The following is a 24,260-nucleotide window of genomic DNA, read 5'->3' as shown; positions in this document are numbered from 1 at the left end:
AGGTTTCCTCCCTTGTATGTACTGTGGGAAATCTTAGGTGGGCGTTGTGGTGATGGCACTACCATGTCTTTTACCATGTGCTATTATGTTCTAGTTGCATAGTGGTATAAACAGTGTTTAGGTTATTATACTTGTTGGTTTGTGCATCTTTCCCTTCAGAGTATATCCTTTGAAGTTCAAACGATGGTATTAGTTTGGTCAGCAAAAATCTGTATTATAGTCCCGGGCCTTAGTTTCAGTGTTTTGATTTATATTCTATTATAAAACCGGTTGCGCTTTAGGAATAGTTTCAGTGAGATGATGAATGAGTACAAACCAACTACCATGAAGCTGTGATTTATCTATGAGAGCGCATGCCTCTATAGTAGTTCACACCCTAATGTATATTCACATCCTATCTGTTTCACTGGCAGGGAAGATAACTCAATCCTATACACACCACAAAGTCAACAATGTCATAGATGTTCATGCATAACAGCATATTGTAGCATACAAAGCATGTTGAAACGTGTCTTTTTGCCATACAAACAGCAGAGCCACCTGACCTTGAGTTTAGACTTAAGCAATGCGGACTTAAGCAATGCACACTCACTGTCTCCCTGCCAGAAATTATTCAGACCTGCAGTAATTCCTGTGGTGTGGCTATGTGCAACGCCTAGCTTACTCCCCTCTTGTCTTTTCTCTGTGGAGATGACCTGTGCTATAAAGTGAGGAAGAGAATGAATGAGAGAAGGGGGTGTGGTGCTTTTGAGAATCTCTCTCTCGCTCTTCTCTGTGTTTTTTGTTGTTGTCAGGAAGGTTGTGTTCTTGGCACTGTGATTTTTGAACGGTGGTCTCTGGTTCCTGGTTTCCCCTCTCGGGTGTGATAATAGTGTGCCTTTGTGTGCGTTATCGAACAACTGGCTAGCGATATGGGGCTTGTGAACAGTATGTTATCATACCTGCTGGCAGCTCCCAGCTCTCCACCCCACATTGGCTCACGGAAATTGCTGGAATGTGCGTAAAAATGTTGATAATGCTATCCCATGTTGTTGGCTTTGACTGAACTAAAAGTATAAATCTCTGTTTCTCTGCTGTTGTTTGTTGTTATTAAAGCAAGATGCACGTTGGTGACAATTTGGTTTTGAGATTTATGGATTGTGGGTTTTGAGATGTATTACGTGGGTGTTGATGAGTATATACTGTAGAATATAACCCTTGCACAGAGTGGTGAGAGAGCAGTACACATGGGCGTTGTCTGTGCTGTTGTGTGAGCGACAGAACGGACAGGAAATTGGAATAGTTTGCTCATACCATAGCCGTACTATTCTGGGTGTGTTTCCTCGGTGCCGCACGTCACACTGCTTTCTGCAGGTCTCGAGTGAATTAGCAGCGTTGCTCACATGACAGGCAGTGGTCAAGCTGTGTTTGTCATCAGGGGAATGACTCCACTTTCAGCAATTTAAAGTTAGTGTGTGTGAACAGATCACCTAGTCAACAGCGTTTAGAGCGTATGAGATATGGATCGAATAACAAATCTGGAGGCAAAATCTTTTTCAAAATGTCCAGTAGCATACTGTTATACTGTATGTTAGGGCATTGCATTCCATTTCTGTTTTGTCATCAGTGTGAAATGTAAAGAAATAAGGTTCCTTGGTCTTTATGTGAATGTCATGGGATAAAAAAGACTGTATAACTGATCTGGCAGGGAAGCCCATCATGCTTCAGAGTGCCATCCTAACCGTAGATAACACCAATGTTTGCTAACTCACTGCTGCCACCTACAGTGGATGATCCATAATAGCCATGTGTATGCGCTCATTACCCCAGAAATACCACTGTAAAAGCGTAGTGTCTTTCTATGGGGAATTTTTTTAAATTAATTTTTTAATGCATGTCATGTGACCAATCATGTAGTTTTATCAATCATACCGGAAGATACGTTAGAAACAGTATCTATGTGAAGGAATACATCTGGCAGTGATTGATAATGACTTCAAATGGAGATGTTTAGCAGACACCACATTGGTACGAGGGTTTCTCTTTTATGTCTGAAGATCCTAGAGCAGCTAGTATTCATGGTATGCAATCTAATTACATCGCTGTCGGATTTAGTAATACCCTCAGATACACTGCACCTACTCTTATCCTGCTACTGTAACACTGTCTGAGACTCTCAGGACTCATTCAACCCTTTCTTAGACTTCTGTCAATGTGGCTGTTCTGATTTAAAAAGGCAAGCCAGTTAAGAACAAACTCTTATTCACAATGACGGCCTGACCCGGGCGACGCTGGGCTGATTGTTGCACCGCCCATCGGGACTCCCAATCACGGCCGGTTATGATACGGCCTGGAATCGAACCAGGGTCTGTGCCTTAGACCGCTGTGCCACTCGGGAGCTGGCTCAGAGTGACTGGGAGATCTACTGCCTGCATTAATACAGTTAACTCACTGTAGTCTAAACTATGGAACAAACACACAGATCAATAGAATACGTTCATGTGTGGAAATCAAAACAGGGATCTTTAGATCTTGTCACTTTAACGCTCTTTATACATCAGGCCAAGCCGACAGTGACTCTTGATCTGGGAAATCCCAGGAATACACTTACTCTGTGTCTGTGACATTTGCAATTGTGTGTGATGAATGAATAGCACTGCATGTTCAAACAAAAGCTGAAGTGTTTTCGATAAGTGGGGCTGCCTGCTGGCGCCATTCAAAAATCTGCCCACACGTGGGACACAACAGGCCATTACCCCAACCCCAACTCATATTTCTGACAGGCCATGTTGTTCTGCTAGGCTTCTCTCTACTTTGGTTCACGGCATTCCCACATATTTGTGTAATATATGACATTACCAGCAACTCTCAGGATTCTCCTCTGTCCCTTCTCATACTAAATGGCTCACGATTGTGGTGTGGCGTATGTGAGTGTGTGAGCCTAACCTTCCGTGAGTGAAAAAACATGGGGGTCGAGCACTGTTAGCCGTCACGCTATCAGTAGCCCGCGGTGTGACATCGCAGCTATGCGCATATTGAGTACAGTGTAAGGCTGTGAATCTGGGCTTTGCTGTTGTGCTCAAAACAAGGTTGGGTAGCTCGGCTGCTCCTATGTCTTTCCACTGACACCACCAGGCATGTCTCCTGGGCTGGGACGGCACCTGTGTGTTTACAGGCCGGCTGATGAGGAAAACACGCGTGGCTCCATATTTCTGAAATAACGAGATGAAATGAGAGATATGTACTTATCTTATCTCTCTGATTTGCCGTCACATGCTTGACGTCACACGGGTCTGATCCAATTGTAGGAACGTGTATCAAACAATGAAACAATGTAGATAATAGCATAGTGTATCGCTGCAGTATATCGAGGTTGTGTAACATAGTCCTCTCACAGGAGCCTGCAGGGTATTGTCTCCCAGCGTAGGCAGGCAGAGGGGTTGCCAGTTGGAGCAGAGCTGGCTCACATGGAGGAAAAAGGCTGCTGGAACAACCAGCGTTAATTATAGTTTGTAATACAATGTAATGAGTGCAGCCTGGCTGGCTCATGTCAGAGTGACTGGGAGATCCACATAACAGTTAACTCACTGTAGTCTAAACTATGGAACAAACACACAAATCAATAGCATATGTTCCTATAATGAGTAGTAGGCCAAGATGAGCTGATGTTAGGTATTTCCCATGGTACATATTGGATTTTGGTCCTTGGTCAACAACATACATTAGAAGCTACAGTGCCTTCAGGAAGTATTCACACCCCTTGACTTTTTCTAAATTGTGTTGTGTTACAGCCTGAATTTAAAATAAGATGTTGTGTCACTGGCCTACACATAATACCCCATAATGTCAAAGTGGAATTATGTTTTTAGAAATGTTTACAAATTAATCCAAAATGAAAACCTGGAATGTCTTGAGTCAATGACTATTCAATCCCTTTGCTATGGCAAGCCTAAATAAGCTCAGGAGTAAAAATGTGCTTCGCAAATCACGTTGTAAGTTGCATGTTTAACATGATTTTTGAAGGACTACCACGTCTTTGTACCCCACACATACAATTATCTCTAAGGTCCCTCAGTCGAGCAGTGGATTTCAAACACAGATTCAACCACAAAGACCAGAGAATTTTGTCTCGTAAAGAAGGGCACCTATTGGTTGATGGGTAAAAAGAAAATGCAGACATTGAATAATCTCTTTGAGCATGATGAAGTTATTAATAACACTTTGGATGGTGGATCAATACACCCAGTCACTACAAAGTTACAGACGTCTTCCTAACTCAGTTGTCGGAGAGGAAGGAAACCACTCAGGGATTTTACCATGAGGACAATGGTGACTTTAAAACAGTTAGAGTTTAATGGCTGTGATAGGAAACTGAGATTGGATCAACAACATTGTAGTTACTCCATAATACTAACCTAAATTACAGAAGAAAACCTGTACAGAATAAAAAATATTCCAAAACATGCATACTGTTTGCAATAAGGCACTAAAGTAAAACTGCAAAAAATGTGGAAAAGAATGTAACTTTTTTCCCTGAATATCAAGTGTTATGTTTGGGGCAAATCCAACACAACATATCACTGAGTACCACTCTTCATATTTTCAAGCATGGGTGGTTGGTGGGTGGCTGCATCATGTTATGGTTATGCTTGTCATCGGCAAGGAATATGGAGTTTTTAGGATAATAACAAATGGAATAGAGCTAACCACAGGCAAAATCCTAGAAGAAAACCTGGTACAGTCTGCTTTCCAATAGACACTGGGAGACACATTCACCTTTCATCAGGACATTAACCTAAAACACAAGGCCAAATCTACACTGGAGTTGCTTACCAAGACAACATTGAATGTTTTTGAGTGGCGTAGTCTCAGTTTTGACTTAAATCGGCTTGAAAATCTATGGCAAGACATGAAAATGGCTGTCTAGCAATGGTCAACAACCAACTTGACAGAACTTGAAGATTTAAAAAATTAATTATGTGCAAATATTGTACAATCCAGGTGTGCAAGGCTCTTAGAGACTTACTCAGAAAGACTCACAGTTGTAATCACTGCCAAAGGTGAGTCTAACAAAGGTGAGTCTAACAGGGGTGTGAATACGTATGTAAATAAGATATATCTGTATTTCATTTTCATTATACAAACATCTTTTCACTTTGTCATTATGGGGTGTTGTGTGTAGATGGGTGAGAAATCAATGTTGAATTCAGGCTGTAACACAACACAAATGTTGAATACTGTAAGTGAAAGGGTATGAATAATCTCCGAAGGCACTGTATGTGGCTCAGGTATGACTATCCTCCCCTGGGTGTTGAGAGGAGGGAAGGGAATGGATTCTAAAAAGTCCATGTTGATTTTGTGACGTGTACACACACATGCACACATGCACGCTCACACATACAAAGCCACCTCCCACAACACCCACCCATATACAAAATACTATAGGGCTTCTCTACTCTTTTCAACGGTCTCAGAAACATCTGACTTTCAACACGAACCTCCCGAATTGTAACAGTATGTTTTTCAGCAGCTACCCGCCTGACGTTCTCCGTGTCGAGATGGAACATTAACTAGAGCAGAGAGGGACTCTATGGTTTAGAGAGAATTAGCTGAGCTTTCTCCACTAGCTATATAGAACATGTACATGTACATCTACATACGTATAGAACATATATATATGGGGCCCCTTTATGGCTTGGTCGAAAATGGATGTGGACTTATGGTCAGTTAAATGGAACAATTATGTGTTTTTCAATGTTGTGCCTTTCTTGGACTTTGTTCTTGTATTTGTTTTGGCCAGTCTTTCTGTTGAAAAAAAATATTTTTTCAACAGAAAGACTGGCCATAACAAATACAAAGAAAAAACATCCTGTAGAAAAAATGTAATTAAAAAAGGTTTAAGGGAGATAAATATGGCACTATTTCTCAGTTCTTCAATGTTCAAAGCCTTTTTAGGCACTTTTCCTGCACTTTTCATCACTCCAGAAATGTGAGTGATGTGTGTATGGATACCACAAGGGTGAACTATAGGGGTGAACTATCTATCTGATGACATATAGAAATGCCAACAGGAAGTCCGTCATGACTTCCGCCAAAGTCGGTCCCTCTCCTTGTTCGGGAGGCATTCGGCGGTCGACGTCACCAGCCTTCTAGCCATCGCCGATCCACTTTTAATTTTCCATTTGTTTTGTCTTTGTTTTACACGCCTGGTTTCAATTCCCCGGTTGCGTGTTCATTATTTAACCCTCTGTTTTCCCCATGGTTTTGTTCGTGTTTGTTTATTGTAAGTTCGGTCCGATGCTTGTGGGCTTGGTGCTACTTCATGTATTTTGTCATTCTGAGTAAAGTTCCTTGTGTTACTCATCTCTGCTGTCCTGCGCCTGACTCCTCTGCACCAGCTACACCCAGATCCTTACAAAGTCATGTCTATGGACTACTCTGAGCCTCCAAGGGGTGTCGTAGTATAGCTCTGTTACAGAAATGACTGCACCTCTTTATGGGTTAATTTGGTGGAAATATTCCATGTCAATCTTACTAGGAACTGTGTTTGGGCCATAGATAATCCTATAAGAACATCAGTTCCTAGCATACAAAATATTGAAATCTTCAATCTCTGTAACTGATTCTCAGTTTCACAGAGCTCCAAATGACTAAGCCTAGTTAACATTGAACACATAATACTGAGTTTAGAAAGGCCTATTTCATCCTCAAACATAGGGGACCAAAGAAAAACGGTCTCAGAAAGTAGGTATGGTATTGTTGTGAATGGAACATTCATTGTCAGTACTGTAATTCACAATGCCACAAGCACACTTAGATACATAGCCACCAATTTAAAATAAATGCTTTATTTAGCTAACGTTATACATTGCAGGGGTCCCCAAAACAACAGTGGATCATTAGTTCGAGGGGCTTGGAGATTAGGTCATGCCAATCTATCTCTCACGAAATAGGAGTGTGTTCACTGGCATTTAGACAGTTAAGTTTGACATTCCAAAGAAGACCACCAAGCCAGCCTGAGCCAGATTAGTTCCAGTTCTGGATATGAGAAATCAGGTTTATGTTAGAGTACATTGTAATTAACACGGTGCTTAATTGAGAACAACTTGTCCTGCTTCACCTGTTGATTTTTCACTTGTGTCTTCATGCCACATAGATGATAGGCTTTTGACAGAAAGCTCAACTGACAGTAGTGATATTAGATGATGGCTATATAGTAGGCTATTTGATGACAGTATTAGCTGAAGGACTTACTTCGTGTATGTAGGTACAGTATGTGCTCAGGCAAACTGTATACGTCATCAGATTCCTCTTAAATGGGTCAGGTCTCTTTCCTGGCCTGGCTGAAACGTGTGACATAATCTCACTGAATAAAGATCTCATCTGAGAAGGGAAGTAGCCTGGCGTAGTGGCTACTGCAGCAAAAAAATGGCCGCCAGGGTGGTTCCATCAGCTTCTAAACTGTGATGGTGTGATCATCTGTCCCTGTCTGGTATTTATAGCCCAACAGTAAGCTTCTATACCGCCCCTTGCCTCCCCCTCCACTCCTTCCCTCTCCACGCCCCTGCCCCCCCCCGGCCCTGTCGGTTCCCCCTTGCCCCCCTTCTAATTATGAGGCCACTAGAGAACAGGCTGACAAATCCTAGCAGCAGGCACGGGGCTGTCAAAATTAAGAAGGAGGAGAAACGGGCAGCGGAGAGCAAACAAACAGGAGTCCTCCTCTTTCCCCTCATTTCCCTGATTTGGCTCTCTCTGTTCCTCCTACTTCCTCATCCTCTCTCTTTTCCTGACAACATAGATGAAGATCATACCTGGTAGGTCAACCGACTGGGGTGGCTGTTGTTGGGGTCAATGTCCATCTGTCTCTCTGTCGGCTGTCCTACTGTGTGTTTTTGGCAAACGCGGTGTGTGAAATGTTGTTGTGTTGCTGAGAGGGGGGAACGCACATCCGTACTACACACAGACGCACATTCACCACACACACACGCACACACTCACGGCCGCTTAACCGCAACCTTCAGCTACCGAAGTACGGATTTTATTCCATATTTAAACCTGTTGGCACTATGGCAGACTTGAATTGTGAATCATGTCTGCTGACTGTTTAAAAAAAAGGAAAACAGAAGCCACCCGAAGGGGACTGTCTGGTCCTCTGAGTTGGACAGACGTGCGTCCAGAAAAAGAGTGTTGTGACTGGCTAGAAGGATAGTATTGCTCCATTTGAAACTCCTCTGTGTCTGTTTGGGCTATCTATTTTCGTGTCTTGCACAAGCCTTGCTCAAGCCACCAGTGTCGCCAGGCCATTTGGGATTGTTGTTGTTGTATGTAAGCAAGTTAACTGGTGGTCTATCTGTTTCTTTCGTAGAGATTTAGAAGGCAGGACTCTTTAAATTGTCTGCGCTTAGTTCACTCTTATTCTCGAAGGACATTTGTTTTTGCAAGATGGAGGTGATACTGTACATGGGGCGTGTGTGAAGGCGTGATTGATGGGCTAGTATGGTTAAACATGCCGTTGTTAGATGTTGAAATCACAGCGAGACCTTTACCCTGGGATGACTGGCCTTACTTGTGATTACCATTCTTCCAATCGGGCTGGGCTTTCTCCTTTTGGAATCGCTCCGTGACAGGACCTACTTAGATAACGCTTCCAGACCAGCCAGTCCCGCTGTAATTAACCTAACAAAGGGATTTGCATCACCTACTTCCTTGCTAAATATTGTAGAACTAAATCCTTGTTCAGTTGAACTACGATGTACTGTATGTGTAGAGGTTGGAAAAGAGGGGGGGGGGGGGGGGGGGGGCATTCATTGGGGAACATATGGGAGTGATTAGGCTGCAGTGAGAGAGAGAAAAGGGGAACAAAATTAACATTGATACTCTAGGATGGAATCAGTCAGAGAGGGGGTTCAATTCAACGTGGGAAGAACACAATACTCTCAATGTAAACGCCCACCTACTGTTAACGTTTACTTAAATTATAACCATATTATCAGATTGTTTCAAGAGGGACAATAGGATTTTGACATCATTTTACAGTGGTTGTTTTTTAAAAACTGTTCCTTCATTTGAAGTCTATCTTGCCTTTTTTGACTGCGTGTGTGTGTGTCTGTACGTTTAATGAACAGAGTCTAGTTAAATGCCCAGTGTGACTAGATCCACTTTAGCTTAGACAGCCCTTTGCAGTGAAAGCAGACACTGTAAACACACAGAGTGTGCTGGTTATTACAGAACAGACACATACATTATAGGAACATACGTTCAGAATGTAGAGAGAGGAAGAAAAGAGAAAGAAGAGAGAGAGTGTGTTGTAAACAGAGAGAGCCTAGATGAGGGACAGAAGAAGTGTTGAGGGCGTAGCAGTGAGTGAGAGAAAGCTAGGGGTTCACTGTGTTGGCCAGGAAAGGTTGAAACTGCCTGTCATCATTTTTTAAACCACACTCCCACCTTCTCTTCTCCTCTGGCACACCCACACGGCCCCACTCCCCTCCCACTCCATGCCCTACCACCTGTCTGTCAGTGCTGCCAAAGTTGTCCTGGGCTTATCTCTGTCCTATTGCTGGCTGTGGCGAGCCCCCCAGGACCCATGTACCCTGCCCTGGTGGTTTTGGGGCACATAGTGACCCTGATCGCAGTCTGGCGATTGACGAGACTGAAGAGGCAAGGTAAGAGAACTTCAGGAGACAGGGAGAAAAGGGGAAAGGGCTTTTCAGTCGTAGTCTCCCACTAAGAAGACACAGTAACCTTAAGTAAAGGAGAGTCAAAGTCATAGAGTAGCCGGCTGTACCATTCAGTAGGTCTCCTTTTTCCTCTACTTCTCTCTCTCACCAGCCCTCTCTCTCCCTACAGTAACTCTCTGTCTCTCTCTCGTTTTTGCTTTACTCTCTTCAGCCCTCTTGTGTTGGAAGTTAACCCTCTAAATGCTGGCTACTATCCTAGTCATGTTAGCAGTCGTGGCATGTGGTAAGAGAGGCATTGGGGGGGGGCATAGTTGATCTGTTAATATCACGCTAGTTGTTATTCTTTGGATCTGAATCAGTGTCCAAGGTTTGAAAGGTCATTACTTATATCACAAATATATGAATTGCAAATCTATCAAGCCTCTCTGAATAAATAGCATCTACAGTATTTACAATATTATATTATTATCACATTTTCATCTTGGCGTTAGCACAGAACAGGCCGTTTATCCGTTAGATTCAGATTGAAATTAATATGAGGGTCATATGTGCCTTCCAGTACTTCCAACATTGATTTGATTTGCTGTGATTGAATCGGCTTACAACATGCTAATTTCGGCCTGCATGCTTACACCAGCTTCACCTTTATGAAAAGGTTGCGTGTTAAGGCGGTCACTTTCATGCTTGACCTCTGTGGTCGGAGGCCATAACCCGTGGCAAGCCGTGAAGGTTGCGGGGTCTTTCCGTGCTGATAGCACGTCAGCACCCGGTACATGATTGAAGTGACCTTATTGCAGCAGCAAAGGGCTTAGATCTCATTACACAGTAAGTGCATGGTAACATGGGAAGCCCATCACCTTGTCTCGTGGTGCAGGTTTTCCTGTGATCCGTTAGACCCACCAGAGCCATCTTGACAAGTCACAGCACTGAGAAAGCTTGAGGCGCTCCGCCTGACCACCCCACCTCCACCCCAGCGAGACTTAGCTATGCTTATTGTTGTAAGGTAGTTGATGAGGGCCTGTCAGATGTGAACAATGTGTAAGCTCCCAAACCTGTTTCAGTCATGTATAAGGCTATGCCTGTCGGCGTCGGCGTCTGTGTCGGGCTGGTGTGTGTGTGCCCACCTGTGAGAGTTGAAAGTTGCCTTGTATCATTTTAGGTGGGATTAAGCACTGTTACTAGGGTCATGGTTTAATGCACCTGTCAGGTTGGAGACAGGGAAGGGATGTCCCCACCCTGCGGACAGACAGATAGAGTTACAGAGAGATGTAGAAATCCATAGGGCCAGCCATTCAACAGGAACACTTTGATGTCTTCAAGATGCTAGTCTGAATCAACATCAGATCTGTGATGGGTAATGTCATATGGAATGACACAGACTGTAAGTTAAACGCATGAAGGGTTCTGTGTAACCCCACACATGGGGAGGCTAACTGTTGTTTACATGTCAGGCTGCTAGAATATGACCCAGTAATTAGCTAGAATAACATCCACCACACCCAAAATTATAACGTTCTGTTAACCTTTCAGAGTTGGTAAAGGTCTACGTAGCTGGGGGCTCCACTAAGTGATTGTCACTGAACAGGAAGAGCATCAATGTTTGGCTCCTACAGAGAAAAACCACAATAATATCATGACCTGGCATCTAGGTAGAATAACATCCACTATGTCATGTATGTTGTGAACACACGCACACACACACACACACACACACACACACACACACACACACACACACACACACACACACACACACACACACACACACACACACACACACACACACACACACACACATGCAGCAAGTGGAACACAGCAGAGAAGCATCATCAAAGGTTAAGTAGCTGGGGGAATGAAGCAGGAGGAAGTAAAAGGGTTAAGTAGCTGGGGGAACGCAACAGGAGGAAGTAAAAGAGTTAAGTAGCTGGGGGAATGCAGCAGGAGGAAGTAAAAGGGTTAAGTAGCTGGGGGAATGCAGCAGGAGGAAGTAAAATAGTTAAGTAGCTGGGGGAATGCAGCAGGAGGAAGTAAAAGAGTTAAGTAGCTGGGGGAATGCAGCAGGAGGAAGTAAAATAGTTAAGTAGCTGGGGGAATGCAGCAAGAGGAAGTAAAATGGTTAAGTAGCTGGGGGAATGCAGCAGGAGGAAGTAAAAGGGTTAAGTATTTGGGGGAATGCAGCAGGAGGAAGTAAAAGGGTTAAGTAGCTGGGGGAATGCAGCGGGAGGAAGTAAAAGGGTTAAGTAGCTGGGGGAATGCAGCGGGAGGAAGTAAAATGGTTAAGTAGCTGGGGGAATGCAGCGGGAGGAAGTAAAAGAGTTAAGTAGCTGGGGGAATGCAGCGGGAGGAAGTAAAAGGGTTAAGTAGCTGGGGGAATGCAGCGGGAGGAATTAAAAGGGTTAAGTAGTTGAGGGAATGCGGCGGGAGGAAGTAAAAGAGTTAAGTGTCTGGGGGAATGCAGCGGGAGGAAGTAAAAGGGTTAAGTAGCTGGGGGAATGCAGCGGGAGGAATTAAAAGGGTTAAGTAGTTGAGGGAATGCGGCGGGAGGAAGTAAAAGAGTTAAGTATCTGGGGGAATGTAGCGGGAGGAAGTAAAAGAGTTAAGTAGCTGGGGGAATGCAGCGGGAGGAAGTAAAAGAGTTAAGTAGCTGGGGGAATGCAGCGGGAGGAAGTGAAAGGGTTAAGTAGTTGAGGGAATGCGGCGGGAGGAAGTAAAAGAGTTAAGTAGCTGGGGGAATGCAGCGGGAGGAAGTAAAAGGGTTAAGTAGTTGGGGGAATGCAGCGGGAAGAAGTAAAAGGGTTAAGTAGCTGGGGGAATGCAGCAGGAGGAAGTAAAAGGGTTAAGTAGCTGGGGAATGCAGCGGGAGGAAGTAAAAGGGTTAAGTAGCTGGGGAATGCAGCGGGAGGAAGTAAAATGGTTAAGTAGCTGGGGGAATGCAGCAGGAGGAAGTAAAAGAGTTAAGTAGCTGGGGAATGCAGCGGGAGGAAGTAAAAGGGTTAAGTAGCTGGGGGAATGCAGCGGGAGGAAGTAAAAGGGTTAAGTAGCTGGGGGAATGCAGCGGGAGGAAGTAAAAGGGTTAAGTAGCTGGGGGAATGCAGCAGGAGGAAGTAAAAGGGTTAAGTAGCTGGGGGAATGCAGCAGGAGGAAGTAAAAGGGTTAAGTAGCTGGGGGAATGCAGCAGGAGGAAGTAAAATGGTTAAGTAGCTGGGGGATTGCAGCAGGAGGAAGTTAAAGGGTTAAGTAGCTGGGGGAATGCAGCAGGAGGAAGTAAAAGGGTTAAGTAGCTGGGGGAATGCAGCAGGAGGATGTAAAAGGGTTAAGTAGCTGGGGGAATGCAGCGGGAGGAAGTCTCATCAGAGTCAGTAAAAGGGTTAAGTACATTTGGGTACTCTTGGTGATTGATGCTCTTCCTGTGCAGTGACAGTGACCAGGTGGTATCAAGGGTATCTGTTCTCCAACTGTCCTCTGTCACTGTAAGCGGCCTGCATGATGACAGGTCTGTCCCCCAACCTCACTCAATGGCTCCTTAGGTGGATCACATCCTTAATATACAGAGTGATGATGAGAGTAGTGAGGATCACATACCTTTACCCACGGTATATTGGCTATATATCACAAACCCAAGAGGAGGCTTATTGCTATTTAACTGGTTACCAACGTAAAACTGAACATTTTGTCATACCTGTGGTATACTGTCTGATATACCATGGCTTTCAGCCAATCAGAATTCATGGCTCAAATCACCCAGTTTATAATAGCAGGTATATTATACAGTGTCCAATTCCCCTGCTTCTGTATTGGATAGGTAGTTTGGCTCTGTTGTACTAGGTCACATTCATTTGGCACCAAACGGACTGAAACAGGTAATGAATACGATCCCACTGGAACGGGAAGAGGCTATCATGACCTGACCTAGTTCAAGTTTAATTGTAAAGTTAAAGTTTAAAGTACAGTGAAATGCCCAACCTGCAAGCTCCACCCAACAGTGCAGCAATCAACATAAAAATATCACAACCAATAATGAAAAATCTGAACAAATATTGGTTGTGATATTTTTATGTTGATTGCTGCACTGTTAGGTGGAGCTTGCAGATTGGGCATATATATATATATATATATATATATATATATATATATATATATATATATATATACTGTATAGTGTATAGTAAAGAAAACATGAGAAATACAAAATAAGAGAGGAAGCTATATACAGGGTCAGTGTCACTGGAAGTGGGCGTGGCTAAGTAAAACCATTAAAACTCTCTCTTTCATGCACAAGGTGCATCACCTTTCGTTCTCTCTGAACTTTAACCTTTCCATTTGTGTTTGTTTACCATCGCCCTAGGCAACCATACCTAGCAAATCCTTCCTTAGGGGGTCATGCAAATATTTAAACTGTTGTTCATGTAAGTTCTACCTTTTTTTGAAGGATTTTTCTTTCTTTCTACACCTATTATGCATAGTGTGTATCTAGTAGGTGTGTGATATTCAGAGGCTGGTTAGTTTTGAGAGGGTGTTTCCCAGACGGTTGAAAGTGTTGGAAGTGTTTTGCATAATTGGTACATACTGACTTCATCAGTCTAGTTCTCAGGCAGAACATGTTTTACATGTGGTTTACAGTTTAATCCAGGTTAATGGCAATCCTTTCTCATGTAGATCGATATAGAGGTTGCAAATACAACAAAGATAATCCAATCAAATCAAATGTTATTGGTCATAAACATGTGTTTAGCAGATGTTATTGTGGTCTGTAGCGAAATGCTTGTCTCTAGCTCCAACAGTGCAGTAATATCTAACAAGCAATATCTAACAATTTCACAACAATAGACACAATACACAGAAATCTAAAGTAAAGGAATGGAATTAAGAATATATACATTTTGGGACGAGTAACATCAGAGCGGCATAGACTAAGATGCAGTAGAATAGAATATAATACAGTATATACATATGAGATGAGTAATGCAAAATATGTAAACATTATTAAAGTGACTAGTGTTCCATTATTAAAGTGGCCAGTTATTTCAAGTCTATGTATATAGGGCAGCAGCCTCTAATGTGCTAGTGATGGCTTTTTAACAGTCTGATGACCTTGAGATAGAAGCTGTTTTTCAGTCTCTCGGTCCCAGCTTTGATGCACCTGTACTGTCCTTGCCTTCTGGATGATAGCAGGGTGAACAGGCAGTGGCCCGGGTGGTTGTTGTCCGTGAAGATTTTTTTGGCCTTCCTGTGACATCAAGTTCTGTAGGTGTCCTGGAGAGCAGGTAGTTTGCCGTTTATGCGTTGGGCACCCTCTGGAGAGCCCTGTGGTTGTGGGTGGTGCAGTTGCCGTACCAGGCGATGATACAGCATGACAGGTTGCCATCAATTGTGTGTCTGTAAAAGTTTGAGGGTTTTAGGTGCCAAGCCAACTTTCTTCATCCTCCTGAGTTTGAAGAGGTGCTGTTATTCACCACTCTGTCTGTGTGGGTGGACCATTTCAGTTTGTCAGTGATGTGTATGCCGAGGAACTTGAAGCTTTCCACCAACTCCACTGCGGTCCCGTCGATGTGGATACGGGGTGCTCCCTCTGCTTTTTCTACGATCAGCTCCTTTTGTTTTGTTGACATTGAGTGAGAGGTTATTTTCCTGTCACCACACACCCAGGGCTCTCACCTCCTCTCTGTAGGCTGTCTTGTCATTGTTGGTAATCAGGCCTACTACTGTTGTCACTGCAAACTTGATGATTGAGTTGGAGGCGTGTGTGGCCACGCAGTCATGGGTGAACAGGGAGTACAGGAGGGGGCTGAGCACGCATCCTTGTGGGGCCCCAGTGTTGAGGATCAGCAAAGTGGAAGTGTTGTTTACCTTCACCACCTGGGGGCGGCCCGTCAGGATGTCCAGGGCCCAGTTGCACAGGGCGGGGTTCAGACCCAGTGTCTCAAGCTTAGTGATGAGCTTGAAGGGTACTATGGTGTTGAATGCTGACCTATAGTCAATGAACATAATTCTTACATATGTATTCCTTTTGTCCAGATGGGCTAGTGCAGTGCGATGGCGATTGCATAGTCTGTGGATCTATTGGGGCGGTAGGCAAATTGAAGTGGGTCTAGGGTGTCAGGTAAGGTGGAGGTCCTTGACTAGTTTCTCAAAGCACTTCATGATGACAGAAGTTAAGTGCTACGGGGTGACAGTCATTTTGTTCAGTTACCTTTGCTTTCTTGGGTACAGGAACAATGGTGGACATCTTGAAGCAATTGGGGACAGCAGACTGGGATAGGGAGAGATAGAATATGTCCGTAAACACTCCAGCCAGCTGGTCTGCGCATGCTCTGAGCCGGCAGCCTTGCGAGGGTCAACACGCTTAAACCGTGGACCGTGTCGGTTGCACTGTGTTATCCTCAAAGCGGGCGATGAAGGTATTAAGCTTGTTCGGAAGCAAGATGTCAGTGTCTCCGACGTGGCTGGTTTTCCCTTTGTAGTCCCTGATTGTCTGTAGACCTTGCCACATACGTCTCGTGTCTGAGCCGTTGAATTGCTACTCCACTTTGTCTCTCTACTAACGTTTTTCCTGTTTGATTGCCTTACGGAGGGAATGCCATGGTTAAATGCGATTCTTTGCGCTTTCAGTTTGCGCGAATGCTGCCATCTATCCACGATTTCTGGTTAGGGTAGGTTTTAATAGCCATAGTGGGTACAACATCTGCTATACACTTCCTAATAAACTCAGTCATCGTATCAGTGTATTCGTCAATGTTTTTCTCGGAGGCTACCCAGATCATATCCCAGTCCGTGTAATCAAAAAAATCTTGAAATGTGGATTCCGATTGGTAAGACCAGCGTTGAATAGTTCTGTTTGAGTTTCTGCATATAGGAAGGGAGGAGCAAAATGGAGTCGTGATCAGATTTGCCGAAGGGAGGGCGGGGGAGGGCCTTGTAGTCATCCCGGAAGTTGGTGCAGTGGTCAAGTGTTTTAGCAGCGTGAGTACGGCTGTCAGTATGTTGAAAGAACTTCGGCAGCGTCTTCCTCAAATTTGATTTGTTAAAATCCCCAGCTACAATAAATGCTGCCTCAGGATATATGGTTTCCAGTTTGCATAAAGTCCAGTCAAGTTGTTTGAGGGCCGTCGTGGTATCGGCTTGAGGGGGAATATACACGGCTGTGACTATAACCCAAGAGAATTCTCTTGGGAGGTAATACGATCGGCATTTGATTGTGAGGTATTCTCAGTCGGGTAAAAAAAAGGACTTGAGTTCCTGTATGCTATCACAATCACACCTTGAGTAGTTAATCTTGAAACATACACCCCCACCAGAGAGATATTTATTCCGGTCTGAGCGATGAACTAAGAAGCCAACTGGCTGTACGGACTCAGACAGTATATCCCGAGAGAGCCATGTCTCCGTGAAACAGAGTACGTACCAATCCCCGATGTCTCTCTGGAAGGAAATCCTCGCCCTGAGCTCGTCAACTTTATTATCCAGAGACTGAACATTAGCGAGTAATATACTCGGAAGTGGTGGGTGGTGTGCACGCCTCCTGAGTCGGACTAGAAGTCCTCTCTAGTTCTTCCCAGCTGTATGTAGTAATAATGTAAGAAATAACACAAAACAAATAAAAAATCCTGAAAAGTTGCCTAGGAACTAGAAGCACGGCTGCCCTACATGTCGGCGCCATCTGCCCTATCTGTCACCCTACTTTTACAGTAACTCAAGAGTTGCTACATTTTTATTTGAATGGATCTTTTCTTACATTTGTACACACACAAATAATTCTCTGTTGTCCAAGAGATGACACAAACACTCATAATTCTGTAGTAGGCTGATGCTATAAAAGGACTGGGGTGATTGGCTTGGCACCGAGTCTCTGGTGTGGAGGAAAGCTCCACAGTGTTTCCTGGAAACAATCACAACTCCCACACCTACTCTGGAGGCTGCTACCGACATTCCGGCCGGGAGGGAGTGATTCAATTTGATTCACTTGTGTGCTTTTTATCATTCCAGGAACCATGAGTGTGTATGAAGTAACACATATCCCCCTAACACCAACACTCTGCCTGTAAAGCTGTGTTGGTGTGGTACGGTATTCATAACAGAAAGTTCCAGAATTTCAAGATAAACAGTGGACATATGCAACATGTGCAACAGGGGACACATGGGGAGCAGAGTTATAAATCAGACATGTAGTTTGGTTCAGATTGTTGCCTTTGGATGCTGTTCAGTGTCCTCTGAGAGGAGGGGAGAGGGCAGAGCAATTGACCCTGCCAAAACACAGAGGAACAACGTACAGACCTCATGTGGACCTCATGAGTCCCAGTCATTGAGGCTGTATTTATGAGTTGCTCTGGGACCATGGAAACACATCCGGTCCTAGGCTAAGAGTTTATTTATACCTCACTGCCCTCATCAGGGGATTTCTCAACAACACACCCTAGTTAGTATACATAAGCATCATACTGTATATTCCGAGAATTTCTTTCTAAGTGATATTTAATCTAGGGGAAGTATCTCCCATTATCTGTGAAGCCCTTAAACCCTTATCAAAGCTATGGGATTTCCCACTAAAGAATACTGGTTAGTGGACAATCTCCTGTTTTAAAGCTGAAAGACCTAAACACACAAGACAACTGTTCACCTGCAACAAGGTGCAAGATCCCATACAAGATTATGCAAGCGGCTCATAGGACTCCTTTTATATGTTATAAATTAAAGCAGAATTCTCTGACACCTGTTGTAAGTATAAGAAGGAAAAAGGCCATCTCATGGCCATCTTTTTTTGGACTTGCCCATGAATTAGAATTTTCGGGGAAAATTTCAAAATGAAGCTGTGGAGCATGTTCATATGTCCTATAAGAATGGACCCGTGGCTCTTTGGACTAGGTGTCGTCGGGAATAGGCCCTCACTTACCTTAGCACAGCTCAATCTTCTTCAAAAATGACTATTTGTGGCCTGCAACTGCATTTTCCTTAACCGGATGAAAGACGAGCCACCAACAATAATTCAGGGGTACTGTGAGATCTTTAAAGTGTGAAAATCAGTGCTATATTTAGGAACAAGGAAGGTGATTTCTATACAATATTTGACCCCTTTTTACTATCCTTTCCCCCTAATCTTCCCAGATACCTGAAGACGTGTCAATGTAAAAATTCTATGAATTTATTGGTCAACTGGACCCTGGTCTCTTTCGTGTATAAAATGAATATCTTGTTGTATAGGCCTCTATACTCTTTTAGGGGTACTTTACACACTACATTCACAAAGTATTCAAACCCATGGACTTATTCCACATTTGTTGTGTTACAGCCTGAATTCAAAATGGATTCATATTTTCTTTTTTCTCTAACCTATCTACACACAACACCCCATAATGATACAGTTAAAAAAAATGTTTTTAGACATTTTTACAGATGTATTGAAAATGAATATCTCATTTACATAAGTATTCACACCCCTGAGTCAATACCATGTTATAATCATCTTGGCAGTGATTACAGCTGTGAGATTTGCACACCGGGATTGTTTCACATTTGCCCGTCTATTATTTTCAAAATTCTTCAAGCTCTGTCAAATTGGTTGTTGATCATTGCTCGAAAACCATTTTCAAGTCTTGCTATAGATTTTCAAGCCGATTTAAGCCAAAACTGTAACTCGGCCATACAGGAACATTCACTGTCTTCTTGTTAAGCAGCTCCAGTGTAGATTTGGCCTTGTGTTTTAGGTTATTGTCCTGCTGAAATGTGAATTCATCTCCCAGTGTCTGTTAGAAAGCAGACTGAACCAGGTTGTCCTCTAGGTTTTTGCCTGTGCTTAGGGCAATTCCTTTTCTTTTTTATCCTGAAAAACTTCCTAGTCCTTAATGATGACAAGCATATCCATAACATGATGTAGCCACCACTATGCTTGAAAATACAGAGTGGACTCAGTAATGTGTTGTATTGAATTTGCCCCAAATATAACATTTTGTATTCAAGAAAAAAAGTTAATTGCTTTGCCGCACTTTTTGAATTATTACTTTAGTGCCTTGTTGCAAACAGGATTTATGTTTCTGTACAGAATTCCTTATTTTCACTCTGTCAATGTTGATCCATCCTCAGTTTTCTGCTATCACAGCCATTAAACTCTGTAACTGTTTTAATGTCACCATTGGTCTCGTGGTGAAATCCCTGAACGGTTTAATTCCTCTCCAGGATACTGAGTTAAGAAGGACGTCTGTATCTTTGTAGTGACTGGGAGTATTGATCCACCATCCAAAGTGTTATTAGTAACTTCACCATGCTCAAAGGGATATTCAATGTCTGCATATCATTTATTTTTTACACATCTACCAATAGGTGCCCTTCTTTGCGAGGCATTGGAAAACCATATTTTTATCTCTCCTCGGGGCACATTCCTAAACCTTCCCAAACCTCTCTGTTTCCCTCAATACTCATCAGCAGTAAACGCTAGTGATTTTTCTGTGTATACCCGTTAGAATGGGAAAAACCAGTGCCTTAAGTGACTTTGAGTGTGGTGTGATTGTCGGTGCCAGGCACGCCAGATCCAGTGTCTCAGAAACGGCCCCCCTCCTGTGCTTTTCACGCGAGAAGGATGCGACAAACAAACAAAACATCCAGTCAGTGGTAGTCCTGTGGTCGAAAACAGCTTGTTGATTAGAGCGATTCGAAGGAGAATGGCAGGCCACAAACAGACAAGTAACAGCGCAGTACAACAGTGGTGTGCAGAATGGCATCTCGGAACGCACAACTCATCATGCCTTGTCACGGGTGGGCTATTGCAGCAGACGACAACACCGGTTCCACTCCTATCAGCTAAAAACAAGAACAAGCGGTTCCAGTTGGCACGCGATCACCAACGCTGGACAATTGAGGAGTGGAGAAACATCACTTGGAACATGACAGTGAGTTCAGTTTACCTGAGTGGCCTGGTCAGTCACCTGACCTCAACCCGATAGAGCATCTTTGGACAGCGCGTTCCATCGCACCCCAATCTCAAGCAACTGCGTGATGCCATCGCGTCAGCATGTATCAACATCCCTGTGGAATGTTTCCGATACCTCATAGAATGCCCCAACAAATTCAAGCTGTTCTGGAAGCAAAGGGGGTACTACCCAGTACTAGATGGGTGTACCTAATAAACTGGCCAGTGAGTGTAGCTCACCACTGTGTTGCTACGCTCATTGATAGACATGCGAGGGTTGGAGATCCCCCTGTGGGTAGCATCTGGCAGTGAACGTCTGAGCTCTGACCCTTATTCCAGAAAATTCCTCATGGTTTTCTCGCCATTCAGTTTATTTTTCATGGGGAAATTAATGTTGGCTTTTTATTGTATGTAGTTCAATGAGTGTGGGATTAAATTGTATTTGTATTTAAATTGACCTATTCTAACAGCCCTTCACTTCACCTCTTAGGTTACCATCATCATTACTACCTATGATGTTCAAAGCCCCTCTTTGTAAAGCCTGATGCAAATCAAATACAAATTAGTCTTCTCTCTTGACAATGTGATATCTGCGTCTGGTTGAGAAGAAAGACCTGATGGATCCCGGTTGTACAGTACATTCACACTGAGACACCCGCTTAACCCTAGACATGCACACACACACACACACACACACACACACACCTCTTCACCTGTGTGAATAATAAAGCCATAGCCCTTTTTAACGAATATTGGTTTACTTGCTAAATGGATGTAACAATGTTGTCAGTTGTTGTCTGTTGAGGCTGGTGATTCATGACACAACGGCGATGCTTTGGTATTACCATTTACATTTTAGTCATTAAGCAGACACTCTTATTTTCACCTAGTCGGCTCTGGGATTCAAACCAGCAACCTTTTGATTACTGGCCCAACCTGCCACCCAGATCTCTTTTTAGTTTTTCGCTTGTACTGCGGGAAATTAATTGGTTAGTAGGATCATAGAGTTAGGAATTAGAATTCGATTAGGATATGTGACCGACCCCATCGATTCGGTCTAAAGTAGGGAGCTACAAAATGGTATATAATGTACTGCAGTTGGGGAACAATGGGTGAGTAATTCGACTTTGAAAGTTGATAAACGTGGCCCTTGAATGTTTCGGTACAACTTCTGGAGAGCTCTTCTTTGTCTCCACCTATTTAGCATAGTGCACACCCTCTTAAGCCTTAGCCCCACCCATATCTTTAAGGATTCACATTTGAGGCCATGTGCTAAACAGAGGGAGTAAGGATAAACAGACTAAAAGTGGTGAAAGTATAATAGACTACAATAAGGAAAAACTCCAGGTAAAAATACACTTTATCTAATCCTTGGCCTATATCCTAATCTGACTTTGGTGCAGGTCATGTTGTTCGTCTCTGGTAAACACACACTCTATCAAATAATATGTATGTTTATTTGTCACATGCACAGGATATAGAAGGTGGAAACTGTACAGTGAAATGGTTACTTGCGTATTTGCATAGCAGCAATATAAAAAAATTGTGTCCGGATAAAAAAATATTTGATAAATATTTCTAATTATTAGATGATGCTTACCCAGACACACTTCTCTAAATGTATGGGTCCTGTGAAAGGAAATGCTATAACCACCACCCCCCTAGCCACATCTAGCGAAGTGGATGGGTCACTATTGTCTAGACATGTACACATGTTCATGAAATACAATAGATTGCCTTAATCACCCCCAGACACACCTAGCTAACTTGATGAGTCATGTAATTATCTGGTGAAGTGGAGCATTTTGTTTAGACATGTAGCTAGCGAGCTAAACAATGAACCATAATCCTAACCCCCATACTACTAGCAATGCAAACAGATTGTCATAGCTAGCCAGGTAGCTAAAACTAGCCAACTAGGTTCAATGTTAGCTAGCTCGCTAAAACTAGGCTACAACTAAATCAAATCAAATTTTATTTGTCACATGCGCCGAATACAACAGGTTACAGTGAAATGCTTACTTACAAGCCCTTAACCAACTGTGCAGTTTTAAGATAAATAAGTGTTAAAGTATTTACTAAAATACTGAAGTAAAGAATACATTTTACATAAAGAAGAAAATAGAAAAATAACTAGTAATTAAAGAGCAACAATAAAATAACAGTAGCGAGGCTATGTACGGGGGTACTGGTAACTAGCAATGCAAATAGCTTTCTGAGATGCTAATAATATTACTACACAGATCATACACGTGACGTTAGCTAGCGATCCAGCAAGCTATTGTTCTCTAGCTAGATAACAGTACGCTTTAACTTACAATGAAAATGACTTTCTGAAATTAGAAACATAATATCTGAAAATGTAGCTAGACTCTTACCCGTATACATAGATGAAGGCTTCACGGCAGACTGGAACCCATTTTAACTCTGTTTTGTTTGTACAGCTTGTTTGACCCACATTGTGTCAAGTCACTCCGGTTCACACTGACCATGTTCAGAAAGTAGTCCATCACAACTTTTCCCCCACTGATCTTTGTCAATAGCGCCTGATAAATTTTGGCAGCAATGTTGTTGAGAGCAGTAGGAACACTTTTGCAGTTCTCCATGGCCAACGTTACATCTTTCAAAAAAAGCTGCAGTAGCAAGGATTATCTACACGTACTGAGCAGCTCATGTTATAGACAGATGTGTGCTACATGGCAGACCAATCCGAACTCATCTCTCGGCATGTCCAGCTCATCCATCATCTCAGCTTTTTCCGTGGCCAAACCAACTCGGCTCGAAGTTTTAACAACTGTATTCCTATTTACAGACGGCATACAAGTTTGTTTAGAAGGCATTTCTGCCATTTCTGCCAAAAGACGCAAATGCCTCTCCTGTGGAGTAGCAACATACACCTAACTTCCTGAAACGGGTCACATAATATTGCTTCAAGGTTAGAAGTTAGAATCCTAGGTCCAGTTTCCAAGACAAAGATTAAGCTTATCCATGGGCTAAAAATCACTTTCAACGAAGATTCTCCGTTGACCTTATGCTTTTTAGTCCAGAAGTAGGATTGTTTAGAAGGGGTACGGGAAACCAGTCCTTAGTGCCTGAAGACAAGTGCAGTTGTATGTTTGTGGAGCAGAGGTCAGTCGTCTGTAAGAGAAGTCTCATATTCAGGCCATCTGCCCACTCTTTAATCTGACCTAGGATCAGGTCAGTTGTGACCTGTCGTAAATTTACAGTCCTGTTAGAAAGAGAAAGTCGTCTGCTTTTCCCCCTTTTACTTTCCTAATGAGAATTCAGCCCAAACAGTGGTAGAAGGGTTGTAGACTTGAAGTAATGTGAGTTCCACGGTGGAATGCAATACCAAGGGAGCCTCATAGGTGACCTGATGACAGTTTTATCAAATTACAATTTTATTGAATATCAAATTAACTGATCAAATATTTGCTTTAATTCTCTCATATAAATATAAATATTGCAATTGTAATTTAACTTTATCCCAAGAATATTAAAATAATTTCTAACAAAGTGTAACATTTCATCATCATTTTTATTTTATTTTTAATTTTTTTACATTTCACTTCTATTTTGAATGGATAGACCTATATACTGTATATATCAATTGATATAGAACAGAGTAGAAATCCATATACCTTTGAGAAATAAAAGGACCCACATGAGATGGGCAGGGCTGTTGTGAAAGTGAAACTTTCACCCAT

The 24,260-nt window shown here is 42.9% G+C and overlaps 1 protein-coding gene and 1 long non-coding RNA gene across 32 annotated transcripts in view; one reads left to right on the top strand and one right to left on the bottom strand.

Moving 5' to 3' along the window:
- LOC149984554 (uncharacterized) overlaps positions 1-24,260 on the bottom strand; it is a 153,479-nt gene that overhangs the window by 37,593 nt on the left and 91,626 nt on the right. The gene's annotated exons all lie outside the window — the stretch shown is intronic.
- The window catches only part of LOC110518458 (plectin), a 184,698-nt gene that overhangs the window by 89,687 nt on the left and 70,751 nt on the right, over positions 1-24,260 (top strand). For 4 of the 30 annotated variants that reach the window (XM_090229333.1, XM_090229317.1, XM_090229315.1 and 1 more), the window contains exon 1: positions 8,625-9,641. The exons of 22 other annotated variants lie outside the window; for them this stretch is intronic. In XM_090229333.1, coding sequence (XP_090085459.1) covers positions 9,563-9,641 — 79 coding nt within the window. In that variant the 5' untranslated portion in view covers positions 8,625-9,562. Of the gene's footprint in view, positions 1-7,581; positions 7,794-8,624; positions 9,642-24,260 lie in introns of those variants that run through there. 4 more of the 30 variants (XM_090229337.1, XM_090229325.1, XM_090229323.1 and 1 more) reach the window with 3 other exon arrangements.

The sequence above is a fragment of the Oncorhynchus mykiss genome, chromosome 3 (assembly GCF_057628025.1).
Source record: "Oncorhynchus mykiss isolate SJ-2025 chromosome 3, ASM5762802v1, whole genome shotgun sequence".
NCBI classification, from domain to species: domain Eukaryota; kingdom Metazoa; phylum Chordata; class Actinopteri; order Salmoniformes; family Salmonidae; genus Oncorhynchus; species Oncorhynchus mykiss.
The sequence above is the reverse complement of the archived record's forward strand: the minus strand, read 5'-3'. Positions and strand labels throughout refer to the sequence as shown.